The 21,639-nt window shown below is 31.1% G+C and overlaps 1 protein-coding gene across 1 annotated transcript; it reads left to right on the forward strand.

The window, feature by feature from the left end:
* Window positions 1-19,714: 19,714 nt before the first annotated feature.
* Window positions 19,715-20,961, forward strand: LOC145136326 (uncharacterized). Its single transcript, XM_079070460.1, has 2 exons — window positions 19,715-19,973; window positions 20,096-20,961. The coding sequence occupies exons 1-2, from the start codon at window positions 19,800-19,802 to the stop codon at window positions 20,690-20,692; spliced, it is 771 nt and encodes a 256-aa protein (XP_078926586.1). The 5' UTR covers window positions 19,715-19,799; the 3' UTR covers window positions 20,693-20,961.
* The last annotated feature ends 678 nt before the right edge of the window (window positions 20,962-21,639 follow it).

A 21,639-nucleotide genomic window follows, 5' to 3' on the forward strand; every position in this document is an offset into this window, starting at 1 on the left:
TTATATGAGGTGAAATTGTATATATTGTGAGTTTTAAAATATATATATGATATAACATTGTGGGATTGAAATCCCTATGTACTCACCAGGTTTCCTAACCTGACCCACTCGGTTTATTTGTGTCATAGGTGTCGATACTAAGCTACATTACACTGAGAGATTAACGGAGATGTAGATCATTAGTGTAAATGAATGTAAGGTCTGTTTATGCTTATGTTTCTGTATTGAGCTGCCATCCCGAAAGTTTTAATATAAACAGAATACATTTTTTCGGAAATGCTTTGATAATATTTTATCATGTTTTCTGGGAACAAATTCCACAATATCATTCTTTAAAATGGATACTGTGATTTTTAAATAAGCAATTAAATTTTTTAAATGACCGTGAATTTTGGGATGTCACAGTTGGTAACAGAGCATTAGTTTAAGCGAACTAGGAATTTGTAGGAAATTTCTAGATTTAAATTTAAAATTCTAAGCGATGATTATGAGATGAGAGTCTTCTATATTTAGGATGTATGCCTGAGAAGGCATGAGCACCAGCTTATTTAAGAACAACTCTAATACTTATAAAACAATATCGCCTTAATGCCAAAATGGTCCTGTCCTCCGGTGTTTCATGTCTGGCCCCTGTCTTTACATAGTAGTTGAAAAATATTGTTTAACACTTATAAAACATATTCGCTCGTAAATCTAGACTAATAATTAGTCGCAATAAATATTAGACTAAAATCTAGTGGTAATGATATTAGGTTTCTTCGAAGGAAAATAAAATTGTTAAAAGCGAAGCGCTGCCCGAGTTTGGAGTCATCACTTTAACAAGTGAGTGCATAGTCCCTTTCATGAACATGATTTTAATACAAGTATTAAATATATGTTTATGTGTGAAATATTTGATATTGCCTGAAATACGTGTTGAGAGTATATCTGAGAATATATGGTGATTTAGGATACAAAGTAAACCTAAATTAATTGAGAGGAATATTGGGTAGTATCTTCTTATGAGTATGAGTAAGATATAAACGGAGGGTAGAACTTTAAAAATTGTCATTAATCCGAGAGCATGAATTAGACATAGTTATTCGTCCCTAGTCCGAGAGTATGGAGTGGGCATAGTCATTTGTCATTGATCCGAGAGAACATGGATTAGACTTATCTGATCCGGGAGTATGGATTAGGTAAAACTGTTGATTTTAGATCCGAGCGTATGGATCGTGTCGTTGTAAGGATTGACGGGGTGGGGTAAAATTGCTTATATGAGGTGAAATTGTATATATTGTGAGTTCTAATATATATATATATATATATATATATATATATATATATATATATATATATGATATAACATTGTGGGATTGAAATCCCTATGTACTCACCAGGTTTCCCAACGCGACTCACTCAGTTTATTTGTATCACAGGTGTCGATACGAAGCTACATTACACTAAGAGATTAACGGAGATGTAGATCATTAGTGTAAATGAATGTAAGGTCAGTTTATGCTTATATTTCTGTATTGACGATGACATCCCAAAAGTTTTAATATAAACAAAATACATTTCTTCGGAAATGCTTTGTTAGTATTTTATCATGTTTTCTGGGAACAAATTCCGCAACATCATTCTTTATAATGGATACTCTAATTTTTAAATAAGCATAAATAAAATTTTTAAATGACTGTGAATTTGGGGATGTCACACATCCTTACCTGCTTTGGTGAAGGAGAGAAGTTGGAAGGAGTCGTCGGTGGCCGAAAGTGGTAAAGGAACGACGATGGTGAACGACTTCACAGCCAAGCAGAAAAAAGCCCCCAAATTTAGAGTTAAAAAGTTGAGCAATCACTAATTTGGAGTCAACAAGTTGAGAAATCACTAACAAAGAAGAAAACAAGGACCAAATGTGTACCTAGTTCTCGTCGCCGGCGGTGAAGGGTTGATTTTCGTCGCTGCAGATCGAGAGAGAAAGAGGGATGTTGTCCACTGCAAATGAACGATACATTGGTGTCTTCTATTAGGGTAAAACCCTATGCCGATGACAAGTCGTCGGTATAGGGTTTACATAACGACGTCGTTTCATTTTTTGCTGAAATAAAAAAAAAGTTGTGCCGACGACAAGTCATTGGTATAGCTATTTCATGCGGATTACCATGTTGCATGTCGACGACATGTCCTCGGGATAGCTTTCAAAAAACTATGTCATTTCGATTTCCTGCACCATGGGATAAAAGTAAATGAAAATACCATTTGTCGTAACCTATACCGACGACATGTCGTCGACATAGGTTTTCAGAAGACGGCGAAAAAAGTCGTCGTTCCTGCCGTATCTGTCGCGACGACACGTGGTCGGCACAGGTTTCAGGTCAAACAATCCTAGTCAAAGTTGGCAAAATCTATGGCGACGACATGTCGTCGGCATAACTCTACTTTTAACGACGATAATTGTCTTCGGGATAGATGTCGTCGCCATAGATTGTTATTCTTATAGTGATACAAGTACTTTGAACATGTAGCTCAACCTTGTAGCATATAGAAACCCATAATTAAGTAATTTCGTTCACCACCGTCGAACTTCGACAGACTGCTCGTCTCATTTTTCATTTTTCATTAATCTTGAGTACGGTCATAAAACAATGTCCCTAATCCCAACTGTTTTCTTTTCATAATTTAGTTGTAGGAGAAATGAATTTCTTTCAAATTTTTCCTTTGAAAACTTGCTAAAAAATGATTTGAGCCTTTGGTTTGAGTTCAGATATACAAATATTTGTGCCTGAATGAAAGATCTTATATGCCCAAGAGTCATTATATAATGATATTGCTAACAACATATGATCCTATAGGGTCATACCTTATAGCAAGTTACCATAAATTGATTATTTATTAGTATAATTTGATTATTAATAAATATATCAACACTTGTATTTAATTGGAAAAACATTATTTTATGAAAATAATATTTACCAATATATTGGGAATTATTGTTTCTAGGAAATAAAAATAAAAGAGAACAAAAAATAACTTAATATCATATAGTATGAATATTAATGTTGTGTACAAAATTGTTACATCCCGATTTTCAACCCAAATTTTCCATTTTTATTTATTAAATATATCAGAGTATAATTACAATGTTCAGAACCATGTTGTGAATGCGTGTGTGTACTGTCGATTCTTGCCCTTCATATGAGTACCTGAAAAACATTTATATTCAACTGGGTAAGCACGAGGCTTAATGAGTTCTCCAAAATACCATATACCACAATACATATATTAGGCCCTGCCCAATAAGCATATAAACGGGCACTGTCCAAACTACATAATGGGCCCCACCGAATAAACATAACGGGCCCCGCCCAATGACGATCCCCAACCAACTTACATAATAATATTACACATATAGAGACTACACTTTTAGGCTCTACCGATACATGCACATCGAGGCTATACTTTATGATCTACTAACTTTGAGTACACTAGCATTTAGCCCTAGAGACTATATTATCGATTCTTACCCTGCTAGCTCTTATAACATAACACATGAGTATGTATTGTAATACATAGTATAGCTAGATAACTCACCTGGATAGTTTCTCAAAAGATTAACAGCTTTCGGAGGGATCCCAAATGTATCTAGCGAGTATTAACCTATAATACTATACTTATTAGTCCCTATGGGAATCTGGTAATGAAGGGCTAGATCTTTCACTAATCCCAATGAATACTGAGAGTTCTATCAAATAAGGATCGGCCAGGTATGACAGTTGGGAGGTAGGATCATTTCGGCATATAACTTTTTGAAATCTATCAACCAAGCCAATGTGACCATTCTAGGTATCTCTTCCGTAAGTAGATCAATCAATATTATAATTTGAATTACTGATAAATATTATTTATAGGTTCATAATAAAGACTATGACTATAAATATAAGTTACACTTAAAAGCCTAGTAAACGTAGCTTAATTTATAGAGAGTTCTAGCAAAAACCGGGATTTGCAGTGGCAGAACTTCGATGCTGGGCACTTATAATAGTCGAGCCTAGATACCCAGAGTTTTGTTAAATCAAAATTCCTCAGAACCCCGAGAATACCAAGAAAAATTGAAGCTAAGGAGAGATATATGAGGATTTTGAGTGAGGAAAGAGTAAAATCTAGATCCCCTTTTATAGGTAACAGGCGCTCCGCACAAACCAAGGAGGTGCTTCGCACAAGTTCGCCATTGGCAGTTTCCCAAGCTTCTAAAATGGATGTGCGCCGCGCCAAGCTCCCACGTGTACATTTTCCGGTTTTTTTTTTCAAATTTTCATACTTCTTCATTTGAGTTCCGTTTTCGATGTTGTTTATATCCACATGTAGCTATCGACGAGATCTACAACTATCATTTAGACTCTGTCGGCTAATTTTCAATTTATTTTTAAATTTATATTTTTAACAAGCTTAAACTGTTAAATCCCGTATAAAAATCATAACTTTTTCATATGAAATCCGTTCTCGACTGTCTTGATATCAACGTATAAGTATTGACGAGATCTTCAATTCTCATTTAGATTGTTTTTCCTAACAATCAACATATTTTAATTGCGGTTTCTGTGTCGCACACTGTTATACCGAAACTTCTACAAATCATAACTTCCTCATACGAAGTAAGATTTGGAAGTTTTCTATATGTACACTCTCAGTTTTACGACTACTACGACTTTCATTTTTATTGCTTCGCCTAATAAGAAACCTATCTAAAATTCACTTTTACGATACGCAAAGTCGTGTCGGTTTAATCGTGAAACTTCGAAGAAGCATAACTTCTTCATACGAACTTGGATTTAAGCGTTCTATATAACTACGAAAATCGTATTGACGTTTCCTACGTGTTTATAACGATAAATTGGGCTAAAAAGTGGTATATATCTACTTAGAATTTTATAAACGACGGTTTTTATTGAATCCTACTGAAAGATGAAAATGGGGTGTTTAAAACATTTTGGTTACTTAGAGTAACTAATTGGTTACATATGAAACTAACTAGTTACATAAAGTTAAAAGACACTTCAACTTTTTTCTATTCTTCATGATGGACGGAAATCCTTGAGGCATGGGGAAGGATTACTTTTGATTTCTCTAATACTTCCCTCCATGCTTGTAAGAAACTATCTTACCTTTATACTTTATAGTCTAGTCTTTTTTGCACACACTTGTTGGTATAAAAGAAAGGCTCTAGACAAAAGAATGAACTACTTTTTCTCTTGCAAAAAATCTCTTCTCTTTTCTCTCTCAAATGGCAAAAATTTGAAGGCTCTTTCCCTTCTCCATCTCTTACAAATTTTGTTCATGCTTTTGGTCCATAAAGTTGCTTCTCTTTTAGCACTTATTCGGTATAAGTCTTAAAGATTAAGAACAAATTTATAACAAGTGTTTACTAGTATATTTTGGTGGTGCAAAGTTTGCTTTATGGATACATTATAGAGAGCTTAATTTAGAGCTTAAAGCCATTTTCATCAACTTCCTAATTTCCAAGTTCTTGCAAAATGATGATTGGTGGGTATAAAATGGTTTTAGTTTATTCAAACAAAAATGCTTTCTTTGTTAATTACGTTAATTTTTTAGACTAAAATTTGACTATTTTTGAATAAAAACCCAACAATTGGTATCATAGTCATTTTTGCAAGCTTGGTTATATATTTTTTTTTTTGTTAAATTGATGAAATCTTTGTTTTTGAAAAACATGGATGATTTTCTCTTTGCAACAAAAATTCATACATATTTTTTTTAACAACTTTATAATTGTTATTTTTGATGACACACATTTACATGCATTTTTGTTACAAAAGTTGCTTTAGAAAAACAAAGAATTGTTATATATATATATATATATATATATATATATATATATATATATATATATATATATATGCCTTGACCATTTTCTTATTGTTTGTGTTGATTTGTTATAAATGGTCGTAATTATTTATTTATTCATATGGTATGTAATAATTAAATATATTAGTTTTCATTTTGTTACTTTTTGTAAGTAATAGATTAGTTTTAGAAATAATTTATTTTGAACAAACATGTAACAAGAAATGAAGATTGATGCCATTTTGAAGATGGAAAAAGGATTATTTTCGCAACTTATTAGTGTAAAGGTGTTATTTTCGCAACTTTTTAGTGCATGTGAAAATGCATCATTTTCTGAAAAGTGTTGCGAAAAGTGTTGCTTTTGGAAAATGTTGCATCAGATTCTCTTAGTGCAGGTCCTAAGGCAACATTTTCCTAATGTGTTGCATGTTGTTAAAAATACACCCTTCAAGAAGCTTTTCAATTTTTTGCAAGCAATTGATGTTTTCTCAAGTGATAGTTTCAACAACAACATTAGTAGAAGGTTTTTTTGTCCCCTTAGGAATAAACTTGACATTTTTTGTGATGACTCACAAAAATGTCGCTAGATGGTTGGTTTATGCACATATGTTTTTAACATCTTTGTGTTGTTTTGTATTTTTGTTGTTATTATTATTTTATGGTTGATAAATTAGTTTTCAAATGATAAATAATATTTGAACATAAATAACATCACAAAGGAGTTTGGTTTTAATGAAATTTACCTTTTAACATAAGATAGTAAAAATAGTTTTAAAATAAAACAAGCTTTATTTATTAAAACTAGTAACCGATAAAATTTTGGGATTAAACTTTTATAAGTTTAAAATAGAGATTTATAAACTTATCAAACTCCAAACCTTATAAAAGAAAGTTTTATTAAAAGGTTCACAAATGTTCTAAAGCGCCCAATCGGTAAAATTTGGTACTTGCTATTAATTTTAAAATTTGATCATGTCAATTTTATAAAACCGGATATTATAAAAGAACATTGTTAAAATGTGATTTTACATAAAATAAGATTTTTAAAGTATACCATGGCTTATTGGATGCATGTAATAATCATGATATAATATGTTTTTAAACTATAATTATAAAATCATCAAAGACCCCTTTAATCCTCAAATCTATGCAACCCGTTTAGAAAAACACTCGCATGTCTTTTGTATGCACTAATGGGATAGACGATACCTAACCGCTTAGTGTTATCTTTAGATGGACAAGTTTATTCGTGATTTCTATAACCAAGTTATAGGTCGGTTACACAAGTTGTTCAAATTAGATGATTTGATCGGAAATCTTTTGTGATTAAGGATACCTAAGTAAGAGAGTTCTAAGACATAGATAGGATCAAACATATCTATTAAATTTTGTTATTCCCGATCCCATAAAACTATGAATTATATACTAGTATATAAATAATAATCGATATCTCTGGATTCAAATGAATGAGATAAATGATACCTAACCATTTATTTGTTTTGCCACTTGGATCCTAGACTTTGATAATTAATGCTTTTTGAAAATAAAAGGGTATTAATTATAAAGATTAAATATTAAAAATACTAAATGAATTTTGTTAATGTTTTGAAGATACATATAATCCACTCTCATTACCATGAATCTTCATTTTCTACATGATCTGAAAAACAATAACATTCAACAGATACAGTTTAAATGAATGGGTTCATGTCTTAAGAGACCAGAAATTATGCACTCATAAAGGATCTATTCCTAAACCACATGCTTTGAGCAATAAACCTGAACATGATACATGGTAAAGGATGTGATGCTTAAGATTCTTCTAACATCATACTAGGAACAATTATTCCTGACTTCCAAGAAGTCTTGGATAATATAGATGTATATATGATGATATAACAGGTTATGCAAATATTCCTACAATATAATGATATTTTGTTTTAAGCAGTTCAAACAATGGAATAATGCAAGGATGAAAAGAGTCATACTGTGTGATCTAAGAGGCCTATAGTTTATGGAATGAATACCTTTAGGCTCAAGAAATTCGACAAGGCCCACATATATGGATCTTGTTTTCTTTTGTGGAGAAACATGATACAAGAAAAGGAACTGCTCATTTATCTGATAAGAAAGTCGGGAAGAGACTAGTACTTCAGGTATCTACTAGATAGAACTTATTCTTTTCATATAACACTCATATATTTGGTACTTAAATGTTAATCTAATGTTTTTAACTTGCTTGCAGATATTTTCAGAAGAGTAACTAGCTGAGCACATGTAAGTTGGAACTTCACTCTCGGAGTTTAGTTTATAATTTATGCTTAGAACATAATGTACTTAAATTATAAACAATTTTTGTTTTGGAACAATGTATGTTTTAATTTAGCATGTCTAAATATAGGTCTCAGTTAACTTATTAAATTTGATTATTTACTTAAATCATTTTTCATAACGATCACATTCATATTCGGAAACGATTAACTTCTATTTATGAGACTAGATTTCTTAATAGAATTAAAAGTAAATATAAATGTTCTATAAATAACAATTTCTATATGAAAACACTTTTGACTTAAACTTGTTTTGAATCAAACTGATATAAGACATTGTTATCTTTATTATATAAGTGATACTCACATATTCCAACTTCAATAAAGGAATCTTTGAAGGCAAATGATATAGTTTATTTGACATATGTTGATCTTATTTATATATAAAGGAATCCTAATGATATTTTCACTAAACTGTAGAGAACATAATTATTACGGAACTATACATTGTGATATATGACTTCCTTTATGATGAATGTCTAAGATTTAACACAAGATACCAAATTAACATTATTAATAATTATATTATAAATTATATTTTACATGTCAAAACATAATTGTGAAATCTTTGTTGAAGTTTTCAGACATATAAAGTTGAGATACAATCCAGTAACACTATCTAAAGCCTTAATGATAATAAATGATGAATTAAACCTTACTAGATAAATTTTACCTTTTAATCGGTAGAAATTATCTTTGTTTATTCTCTTGGGATTATATTAATCACTATCAATTGTATCTTGAATACAAACACTAGCTAATAAGTGGATTGAACGCTTTATAAGATTTTGTATGGAAAGCTTCCATCCTTATCTTACTTATTGTTTTTTGGATTTAAAGCCTATGTTAGACTAAAGCTTCTAGATCCAAAATCTACTAATTACGTATTTGAAGAATACTCTAAAGGTTGTTTAGATAGTTATAAACAAACCCACCAAGAATAAGTCCTCTTATTCCCTTGAAAACTTAGTTAGCGGAAAACAAGATTCCAATTACAAAGCAAGTGGAGGACACATGAAACTTGAAGTTGCTCAAGAACCATAGCTTGATGTTTTAAAAGTTGGCACTAGTTTTAACAAGAAATTTAAAAAAATGAATAATAGCTATTCATAACACACAAACTGTTCGCATTAATGGTAGAAATCATCCATGATTTGAGAAATGTGGAATATCTTATTGATCGGTTCTCTTGATGGTTTCTGGAAAAATCATCAAACTACCAAAATGCTATATTAGATCTTGAATCTGGTTAATGACTTAGAGTCATGAACATTGAGATGTAATCCATGTTTAATAATCAAGTATGAGCTTGATTAATCTTATTCCCTATATCAAGGCTAAAATGAATAAGTGATTCTTTATAAAGAATACATGTGCGTTCGGTGCATGTGCGTTCATTATAAAAGTCTACAACCCTTGTCCTTGGTCGTTGATCATTTTAATTTTCGACGCTCACAATTGATTCCTTGGTTCTTTGTTAATAATTTCTCTCTATTAAAGCTCACTATATATATATATATATATATATATATATATATATATATATATATATATATATATATATATATATATATATAGGGAAAACCACACAAAAACCCCATGTATTATATCCTAATGTCTAAAAAAACCCTTATATTATCTTTTTGTACATTTTAACCATTATTATTTCTCACATTTATTGTTTTAATGATTTATAACCTATTAGCATAAAGGAACCGGTGACATAAATGACGTGGCGTCTATTTAGATGACATGGATGTACAATTGGGTGACATTTGAGCAAATAAAACTAGGTTAAAAAGTGCATCTTATTCTGCTGATTCAAAAATTACGATCGTTTTTGTTCCTCTTATTTTTTAAGTCCGTCTTGCAGAAAATGGACGATTGATCATATGGATCTTCTTCTTCTTCCTCAACTTCAAGATACAAAAACGTTTGTGTTAATATGGTGAACAACCAAAGATCGGGACTTCAACGACCAGGAAGAACCCAGGCCGACGTTTCATTCGGTGCCCTAATTCGCTGGTATATGAAATTCTTTTAAGATTGATACCGTTTCTCTAATGTTTACTCAGATGTTTCATTTTTTGTAGGATGCTTCAAAAGATTATAAATTTTTTTGTATGGGTGTATGAGGATTTGGGTCTTCACTGGTATAAGAGTAAAGTTAACGACTTGCATATGAAGGATATGGATTTGTTCAAGGATAATATGATACTTGTCAAAAAGAATATGGAACTGGAGAAGGAGAACATGTATATACAGAAAAAATTAATGAACCTTGAGCTGATTGACAAAAAAGAGACTGATATATTCATGGTTAGGGACATAGGGTGATGATGTTTGGTATTGTTCTGGTTTTCATCTTTATTTGGGTTATAATTATGTAATAGGGCAATTTAGGTTATTGTAAAAATAACTAATTATGTATTAGGGTGATGTTTTGTTTATTCACTTTTGTAAATTTGAAGCAATGTTTAAGAAATATAATTTGAAGACTTAGCACATTCTAACTGTTATAAATTGTGTGAGTATATGGATTGTTCTAGGTTCTATTCTTATGGTTGTAATATCATTTTATATTAGGGTATAAATAAGTTGGATGATTTTACCCTTTTGGTAACATATTATCTCATTATAGAGTTTATTTTTGTTGGTTTCAATTTTTGTTGGTTTCAATACTTACCTGCATTTCCCCAGCTATGTTTTCCCGTTTAAGCATTTTACTTTTCTGTTTGGATAGGAATTAAATATAGCTGCCATTTACTTTTCTGTTTAGGCATTAAATATAGCTGCCATACTTACCTACTTGGTTTCATTTTTTTCTTTGGTTTCAATACTTACTGTTTAGGCATTAAACATAAATTACATTTAACTTTTTTTTTGCATTATTGAATTGACAATTTAAGGAACATTAGATGCAAGCAACACTTTTTTTGCATAACACTTTTTTTTGCACACACCGATATCAAACGGATTTATATGTAGATAGTTCACACGCATATAAGCAAAAGGGAGTAGTTCACATGAACATTAATGTGTAATGTTTCTCACATAAATAATAGAAAAAAAACGCAGCTGTCGTTTTTGCATTCTTTGGGGCAGGGCTGTCACAAATGCATTGTCATTTTACCATCCTTTTCAAGACTGTCAAAGATTATTTTCAAGGTTGTCACAGATTATTCCTATAATGCCCATGATCTGGAAATGATTATAGTTATGGTAGATTACACCCTGTTCTAAACATGTTAAAATGAAACAAAACAAATTATCTCACAGGAAAGGAAAAAAGAAATCGGAGATGACCATTTTGCCCTTGGTTTGGGTCTTTAACATACCAGACTTAAAATATGACTTAAAACATGTTAAAAATGGAACAAAATACAAAACAGTTAATATAACTTGTTAAAGGGACATAATGTCATTACATTTCAATAACAAAATAATAGGAATACTAGATTCCAAGTATCAAAAATCATCACAAAAGACTAGAGTTTTGTCTCATTTCGGCTCCTAAATCTAGTATTCAAAATTAATAGGGTTGTCCTATGTTGATCCACCTCCATCCTTAATTAGATGTCTTTCTTGGTTTGAGCTTTGCACGGATAATAGGTATATCAATTTCTATCCAGTCAACCATATGAGATTGATCTTCCAAATTAGCTGCAAAAATTATGAAAGAGTTATATTTAATATAAGCATAGAATATATATAGATAAAACTATTTCTTACAATTTTCAATATCAAATTGAGTTTCAGGCACTCTATCATCTTATTCCAATTTCTTCATCGATGTCCATTTAGCATCATCAGATGATATTTCAGGCAATTTCACCAAGGCATTCAAAAAAGGATCACATATTATCTTGTCCATTGAAGAAGCAACATATTCTTCTTCATCGGACTCCTCATCTGATCCATTCAAACCCTTCAAATAAACTTCAACTTCACGATTTGAAGTTGAAGTCATAGTTGTTGGTTAAAGCTTCTTTAAACAATCAATGCAAACAACAAAATAAGAAAATAAGACATGGTATCTGTATTATAGAGGGCGAGACAGAAAACCAACATTTCAAGTCGATTACCTGTTGATGAAAGGTGTTGACATTGATTTTTACCGCCATCTCCAGGAACCTTTCCCTCCTTCACGATAGACGAACCATTTTATTTACATAACCCTTTTGTTTATAGAATGATCTATTGAAGGTAAAAGACGGCAGATGTATTAAAGCATAAGCCACGTCGGACTAACGAGAACGGGTAACCTAGGGTTACCTAATGAATTAGATAGCTTAGACGGTTTCAGAAAATATAATGGTTAAAATGTACAAAAAACTATTCTAAGGGTTTTTTTTAAGCATTAAAGTATAATACATAGGATTTTTGTATTGTTTTCCTATATATATATATATATATATATATATATATATATATATATATATATATATATATATATATATAAAGAGAGAGAGAAAGAGAGAGAGAGAGAGAGAGAGAGAGAGAGAGGAGAGAGAGTTAAGTTCATATATGGATGAACATCTATTGTGACGACATGAGACTATTATATATGAGAATAACTTAGAGAATTTATTGTGTGGTAATGTGAATACATTCAACCTTACATAACTATTATCATTATCAAACATTTTCACTAATTAAATCAACTTTTTTTTTAATGATTTTCACTCTGTCAAAATGTATTCTCGATAATCGTATTCTCTAAGAATGAGAATGAGTGAAAAACGATGCATGATAGCAAAAATGAATAAAAATTAATGAGAATGCATGATAATGACGATATTTATATGAGGTTGACTGTATTCACATTACCAATCAATCTATTATCTTAATCATTCTCATAGAATGATATTGTCCACACACATCCGCACAATAGATGTCACACATCTTAACCTATATATATATATATATATATATATATATATATATATATATATATATATATATATATATATATATATATATATATATAGAGAGAGAGAGAGAGAGAGAGAGAGAAAGAAGTAAGTTCAATTGAGAAAATAAAAAAGGCTGAGAATGAGGGAATCATTATCAATCAATCATTTATTTTTGCCGCAAAAACCATCAACGTACCCGCGGAAATGGGAAAGGAATACACATATGTTTTCCAACAAAACATGTTAAACTATGCTAATCATTACCTTAATATATACAAAAACATAATTTTTTTTCGTTTTTTTAAATTTTAAGGAGCTATTTCTATTGAAAAATGATTTTAAGTACATCAAAATTCATAATTTTTTATTCTCTATAAATAGACATCCATATTGATATAATTTTAAGATAAAATAATTTTTTTTATAGTTTCAGCTCTTATTATTTATAAGTGAATAAAAATGCGTCAGATTTTTACTACAGCACATTCGTTATTCACTTATGAATAAAAAGTATGATTAAATTTTTTTCGAGTTTAAATATCATTCGTATATAAATATAACATATATAAACTCTTTACATTTACTTTAGCTCTCGTCACATGTTATAATCACATATGAATAAAACGTGTATTAGTCTTCCTCACAAATTATATCATATATGAAAAACACATTTTTCATAATTTTGTTACGGTTTATTTGTTATTCATATATGAATAAGTAGTTCAAAATTTTAAAACACGTTGTCTTTTATTAGCATACTACTTATTCATATTTGAATAACAAATGAACTATAACAAAAATCTGATAAATTTTTTATTTATATATGAATATAACATATGACGACCATTAATATACATTTTATTTAAGGAAACATGATTGGTTGGAAAACATATGTGTATCCATTATCCATTTCGGTCGGGACGCGTAAGTGTTTTGCGACAAAACAAATGTGTGACGGAGAATGATTCCCTCATTCTCAACCTTTTTTTTCTTTTTTTCTCAATTGAACTCTCCTCCCTCTCTCTCTCTCTCTATATATATATATATATATATATATATATATATATATATATATATATATATATATATATATATATATATATATATATATATCGTCAAGATCAAATAAAAAAGAAAATTTTGGTAGGAAAGTAAGAAGATTTTTTTTACATATTTTTTAGCGAATAAACAAAATGAATCATTAGATGATTCAAAAGTTAGATTATTCACAAGAAAAAATTCCCAAAAAAAACATCTTCATGATTCATTTTTAAGTAAATTAAGAAAAAAAATTTCATTTTTATGACAGTTTTTGTGAATAAAAACAAAATCATTATATAATTGAATCATCGAGATGTTTTTTTTGAGAATTTTTTTTGTGTATCATGTTATTTTTGATTCATCTAGTGATTCATTTGTTTTGTTCGTCAAAAAAATATATAAATTTTTTTTTACCTTCCTACCAAAAAAAATTTATTACCGGATCTATATATATATATATATATATATATATATATATATATATATATATATATATATATATAACACAAAAGATTACATAGGGCTTTAATAATACAAAAAGTGACACTCTTCGGTTCTAATTATAAGTTTGTTTGATTAGATAAAATGAGATGATAGACAAGTGAAATGAACTCCCTAATAAAATAAAGGGTTTAAGAATATTATATTTTGTTTAAATTATTATTACCGTCATCATTAGAAATTTTATTTTAGTTATTTTATAATTTTATTATCATTTATAAAAAGTTTATTTTTTTTATCTAAAAATAAACTTGTTATATCGATTATAAGTTTTACGAATAATCCTTGTGATTGAGGGCAGGCTGTATATTTTTTTTAACACGAACGATTCTATGTCTTTAAAAAGACTATTTTGTCCTCATTCACCTCATCGCTTTTGTCGTTGTAAGAAATACACCGTTCGAGTTAGTAAAGTGATGACGTAGAGGAGGAAAAAAATAGTGTTTTTAAAGCGATGAGGACGGTGCGGGTTAAAAAAGTTAAGAGCTAATAGTGCAAACTATTGTAAATTACATGGATCATTCGTATATATTACTCTAGAATAATTGATGTAACAAGTTTATTTGGAGAGAAAAGAAAAAAGTAGTAGTGTTTTTTATTATTTTTATTTTTTATAAAAAGATAATAATAATGTAGAGTGACTAAAGTGAAAATTTTACAAAAAGTATGATGATTAATGATAACTTAAACAAAGTGTAATAACTAAAATAAAACAATTATAAAAGTTCAATAACTAATTATAATTTTAATGACGTTGTTCCATATTATACAACAACTATCACCCTTTAGAGTAACTAAAGTGAAAAAGAAAAATTAAAAATTAAGTGGCCAATGTTAGTTTAAACAAAGTATAATAATTAAGTTCAATCATTCAGAAAATTCAGTGACTAAAAAGGATGTATACCCTAAAATAAACAATATAATAGAAATAGATTATTATATTTGATGATTTTGTTTGCTTGAACTATAGAAATGAAATGAAAATAAAATTTTACATTAGTCCGATATCTATACTACGTATTGAAATTTTATGCAAGTATGCATGCAATTGTCTTTATGTGTAAATATTTCCCTTGCCACATGGCTACATATTCATTGCCATTTTGACAAAGAATGAATAATCACAGCACACCCACTTCATTATTGAACAAATAAGGCCATCCTTGATGACTTGTATTAATTAAAGAAAAATGCAAAACCTATTTTTTAGTTCATAAAGCTGTTTTAAAGAATTCAAGTCTAGGAGGCTGCTATCATGTTTTCACCAAACCTAACCTAAACCCAAAAGGGTTGACCAACTTGGAAGAAAGATCGACAAACTTTTTCAAATTTTCACCGTAGAATAAAATATTATGCTGGCGGATCCAGATTAAAGTAAAGAGATATCCCCGACAAGTAAAGAGGTAATCCTGACGAAAAAAAAATCACGTAATTCACAATAAGAAAAAAAATTTCGGAAAAAAATACACTACTTCAATTTTTTTGAGGGGTACCCTGGGCTACCCCTACACATATACTAAATCCGCCACTGCCTCTATAATATCGTCCATGTCACATTAGGGAACTTCTTAAATGACACTAGAAAATTGTTTTAAAATCACCAATACATTCATAAGTACTTTTTTTTGTTTCTTTTTTTTAAAGATTTGACTCTTTTAATTTTTTTTAATGACCAACCAATTGCTGATGTATTATTTTTAATAATTCACTTATGTGTTTTTATGTACTTATACAAGTTCATAAAAAGTATGAATAGATGTATTATAGTATCCGCACCTTTATTCTTATGATCTCTTGGTATGAGTCATGTTAATTTGATTTATCATGGTGTTGGACCAAAATGTTATGTATTTAGGGGTATTTGATAAAACTAAACTATTTAGTGTTAGAATGTGTAACGCCCGTGTTTCTAGGCTAGACATTAATATTGACGTAATAATCTAGGTTAACATTTGTCACTCATTTTGAATAAATGAAAAGGAATTATATGAATATTATGTGAATTATGTATTTTATGCTTAATTATTAGGATTTAATTAATTAAGAGTAAAAATGAGCGTCAAAAATAAATATTAGATAAATCCCATATCTATTAAGGAAGTTGTAGTGGTCGTGACAAGGATTATGGATATATAAAGAATATCGAAATCCGAGTTATAACGAAGAAGTTATGACCTGTCGAAGTTCCGCGACAAAACCGGCACGGTGCCGAATGACGTAAAAAGTAAGTTTTTGATAAACCACTTTTTAGCCTTAGTGATCTAAATGAAAGTCGTAGTGTTCGTTAAACCGAGAGTATGCATAAAAAGAACGCCCAAATCTGACTTCGTATGAGGAAGTTATGATTTTTCTAAGTTTCAGCTTAGCAGTAGACAACTAAAAACTCGAATTTTAGGTCGAGTGATTTTTAGCCGACACAACCTAAACGAGAATCGAAGATCTCGTAAATAGTAGTACAACGGTTAAAAGACAGACGAAAACGGACGTCGGATGAAGAAGTTATGAATTTTGAACGGATTTCCTGTCCCGGTCTGTTAAAAATAATAATATTAAAATTAAAGTCAAAATTAGCCGACGAAGTCTAAACGAAAATTGTAGAGCGTAACTTTACCTACGCGTGCATATAAAGAACGTCAAAAACGGAGTTCGTATGCGAAAGTTATGGATTTTAGAAGTTTTGACTCAAAAATCGAGAAAAACACGAAATCCGAGGAATTTCGCATGGACAGACTTCGGCCACGTCACACGGATTCTCGCATGCATGCCACGTGCTCGTTACTGATACGACCGAAGGGAGGCCCAACCGAAGCAGGACGCGTATCCGGTGACTCCTCACATCCAAAGCCGCCTCGCCTCCGTCCGACGCGTGCCCTCCTGACGTGCCCGAGCTTCGCAGGCGCGCCACCTTCCACTCCTCGGACCATAGACCTCGGTCCAATCAGAAGCCAACACCTGGAGCCTCGCACGTGTGTGCCACCTGTCCCTCGGATCTGCTGACATCTGTTCGCTTCTCAGCCCTCGGATCAGAAGCCTCGCCCCTATAAATAGAAGGGTGCGAGACCTCTCGGGTATATTTTGGAAAAGTGTCTTTTTTCACCCCTTAAACAATATTTCTTCCATTCCAACTTCCCCCAAAGCCCCGGTATTATACCAAACACCCAAAATACGTTCCAAAGTACCCGAAGACCCGGGAAAATTTATCTTTTCGGTTTTGAAGCCCAGCCCTCGCAGAGCCCGGTTTCTCAATAAAACTCTTGGTTTTATTAGAAACGATCGTTTTAGGAAACGAAGTGCTGCCCGATTATCATTAGATCAAGTGAGTGTGTAGTCACTTTCATCTTACACCTAGATATGAAGTATTTTCTATAAAATACATGCTATTTGTAATTATATTAATTGTTTATTTGAAGTGAATGTTGAGTAGATGTTTTATACAGGTTTTAAACTGTATATGTATTTTATCTACAAATATGTTGGGTAAAACATGGGTAGACGAAATAGTTGATGTGTGTTAAAATGGTGAGAGGCCTCGATGTTGTTGTTGTTGTTGTAGTCATCTAGTGGAGTATAGATGACGACCACGGACCTTTCTAGACAGTCCAGTGGAACACTAGCAGGTTCGCAACTTGTAGGTGTTGGTGAACTATATGTTCATTGGCGTACTCCATCCCCCTCATGGTTGCCTTTAGGACATGTATGGCTGAGGAGTCCCCTTAGCAGTAGTGTCCACCCCGATGATAATCCTTAGGCTAGGTCCCTTGTGATAGGTGTTTAGGGACGTAAAGTGAGGATAACGGGAATGGGTAATCAGGGTTATTGTTGATTGGTGAATTTAATAAGTTTATTATTATTGTGGGTTGAAAACCCTATATGCTCACCAGGCTCCCAAGCCTGACCCACTCAGCTTTTAATATTACAGGTTGTGGACCCCAAGCATAGTCGGATGATGATGAAAGATTTTTGGATTATAGGTCAGTAGTTGTAAATAACTGTTGTAAGGCTTATAATGTCTTTTTTATGCTTTTGATCTGTATCGGAACATGACATCCCGAGGTTTTGATATAAAATGAAAATATATATTTCTTAAAGAAAGGTTTTGATAAACTTTTATCATGTTTTGTTTTGGGGACCAATTCCGCTACATCTTTTAAAAGGATTTCTCTGATTTTATTTTAAAAGCATAAATTAAATCGGTATTTTCTGATCGAGAAATTAGGGGATGTCACTGAATGATTTCGATCTCTTAATGATTAAGATAATGTAGGTTTCTTGAACTGTTTTAGAATAGTGGTGGATCCAGGGGTTCCTGGAGTCATCGGCCATTTCTCGATTTCACCTTTATAAGTGTAAAAAATTATAAAAAAGATGTATTTTTATTTTTTTATTTTTTTGTATCAACGTACAACCACTAAAAAAATATGTACAACTACTAGTATATATTGATTGAATTTTTTTTGATGCCACTTCTACTATGAATTCCTGCATCCGTCCTTGGTCCATAAGCCGTTTGGAGGCTTTTTATTCGTCTAGAAGTTGTATTAAAAGCTCTGAATGCTGACCGATTCAGAAATGATATCTAAATGGTTACATTAAGAGTTTATCAAGCAACACTTTAGTTTTTCAGATATTGTACACTATTATTACCATGAAAAGAGGGAAACATAACCTAACCCAACCCTTAAGTTGTTCTACTCAACGTTGTATTTTTGGGGGAAAAAAAAGGGTGACATATACGTAAGTGTTTTTATCTAATATAGGAAGAAGATTTGATAAAAGAAAGTCAAAGAAAAAAAAAGACTTCTTATTTAATCTCAGCCTTTTATAAAATTGAGGTCAATTATATTCTTTAGTTTTTCTATATATAAGGTTATTAATTAAATATTATATATCCAAAAACAACCATCATTGAAAAAAATTTAGAAATAACTCTTAGATTTTGAGTTCAAAAGTTTAGGCTGGAAGAATAATAAACATATGCAAGTTGTGAATACAAGGGCATGTGAATGAATAAAATACAAACAAATTCCCACCAAATCTCGCTGACATAGTCAGACCCACTTTCATTTACTATATACCCTTTAATAGACTACAATCATCCTACATTAACCTCCTTCTCACCTCCATCCAATCAATAAAAAAAACACAGTTAATCACAGCAAAAAGAAAGATGGGGTGGAATTGGAAAGAAGAAGACTTAGATCTAATCCTGGTGCCATTTGGATTTTTCATCATGTGCGTCTATCATCTCTTCCTTCTCTACAGATACCTCAAGCATCCCGAAACCACCGCAATCGGCTACGAGAATCATAACAAGAAAGCCTGGGTCGAAAAAATGCTTCTGGTATGAACCTTTAAACTTTAAACCCTAATATCTAAGGAGAAATCGTTTTCTTTTTGTATTTTCAATCTGGGTTCTTGTTTTTCTAATCAAATCTAACTCTAGATTTTCTTGAATTGATGCAGTTTGAAGCCAAAGACAGAGGGTTTTGTGTGTCTGTTCTTAGCGGTCATTTATCCGCGTCAACTTCCCTGTCATCAATCTCTCTAGTTCTGTGCTCTCTTATCGGAGCTTTACTCGGAAACTCAACGAATAACTTTACAAGCAGTTTTATCTTAGGGGATACAAGTGAATCCACCAACGCCATCAAATATATCGCTATTCTATCTTGCTTCTTACTGGCCTTTGCATGTTTTGTACAAACTACGAGGCACTTTGTTCATGGGTGTTTCCTCATAAGTATCCCTACTGGCGATGTTCCTGTTGAGTGCATCCAGAAGGCTGTTTTGAGAGGAAGCAATTTCTGGGCTCTTGGATTGCGAGCACTCTACTTTGCGACCACTTTGTTGCTATGGATTTTTGGTCCGATTCCTATGTTTGTTGGTTCAGTAGTTACAGTGATCATTTTGCATTGTTTGGATATTAATAAAGATCCCATGATTCAGTACGGATCAAACAGAAGTGGTAATGATGGTGGTGGTCACATTCTCAGGAAGATGGGCCATGAATTAACTTCTGTAGTTGAGGCATTTGAACACAACGGAAGGCCACAAAGACACTGAACAGATCCCCTCGAAATCTGAATATTTTGAAGAAATATTAACCCTGTTTGTACTTCTAACCCCATCTTTTATGCTCCATAGGTCAATATTAGTCTTTTTATTTTTATATGTTTCAAAGCCATCTTTCACGTCTAGGAGACTTGATTCCGTTTACTAATTGTTTTCAATGGATAATGTCCATTATTTTGTAATAAATTAAAGAAAGGCTGTATGTATTGCACATGTAGACATATAATAATGGTATTAAACTGGGTGTGGATGTATCTCAATTTGGAATCGATACAAAGTAGTTATCTTAACCCACAATTCAAATTCAGATGCTATTGTAAAAAAGTCTTTATATTTTGGCTTAATTGAAAAAAAAAATCATTTTTTTCCCACACAGTTTATTGAAAGTGGTAAACACTTCCAAAATAACACTGTTAAATTGCAAATAAATGACTTTTTTTTGTTAATAAGATTAAAGTTTAAGGATTTTTCTTAAATTTTTTTATTTTATATGTACTAAATTTATTTGAAAAAAACTTATATTTATTTATTAAAAAACATAAATAAAAATAATTTTTTTTAATTAAAAAACACAATAATTATAATTTATATATTATTTTTGGAGTTTTTTGTAATTCTTTTTAATAAATATCATTATTACAATCATAAAGATTAGGGATGTTAACAGGACCAAACGGAAGCGGAAATAACTGTCTCTACCCCCGAAATTAGTTGTTGTCCCTGTCCCTGCCCTGAATCCCCCGATCCTATCCCTGAATACATTCATCACCATCGAACCCGCTCTCGTTCCCACGTTTTATAGGCTTAAAAGTTGATTTTTTTGCTAAAATCACAACAAATAAATAATTATAAATACAAAGAAAAGAATCTATAATGTTTTTGAAAATTTCCAGCAACCCGTGTTCATCTTTTGAAAAATACTAAGAAATACAATTTAT

The sequence above is a fragment of the Lactuca virosa genome, chromosome 9 (assembly GCF_052849685.1).
Source record: "Lactuca virosa cultivar CGN04683 chromosome 9, Lactuca_virosa_CGN04683_v6, whole genome shotgun sequence".
NCBI lineage: Eukaryota > Viridiplantae > Streptophyta > Magnoliopsida > Asterales > Asteraceae > Lactuca > Lactuca virosa.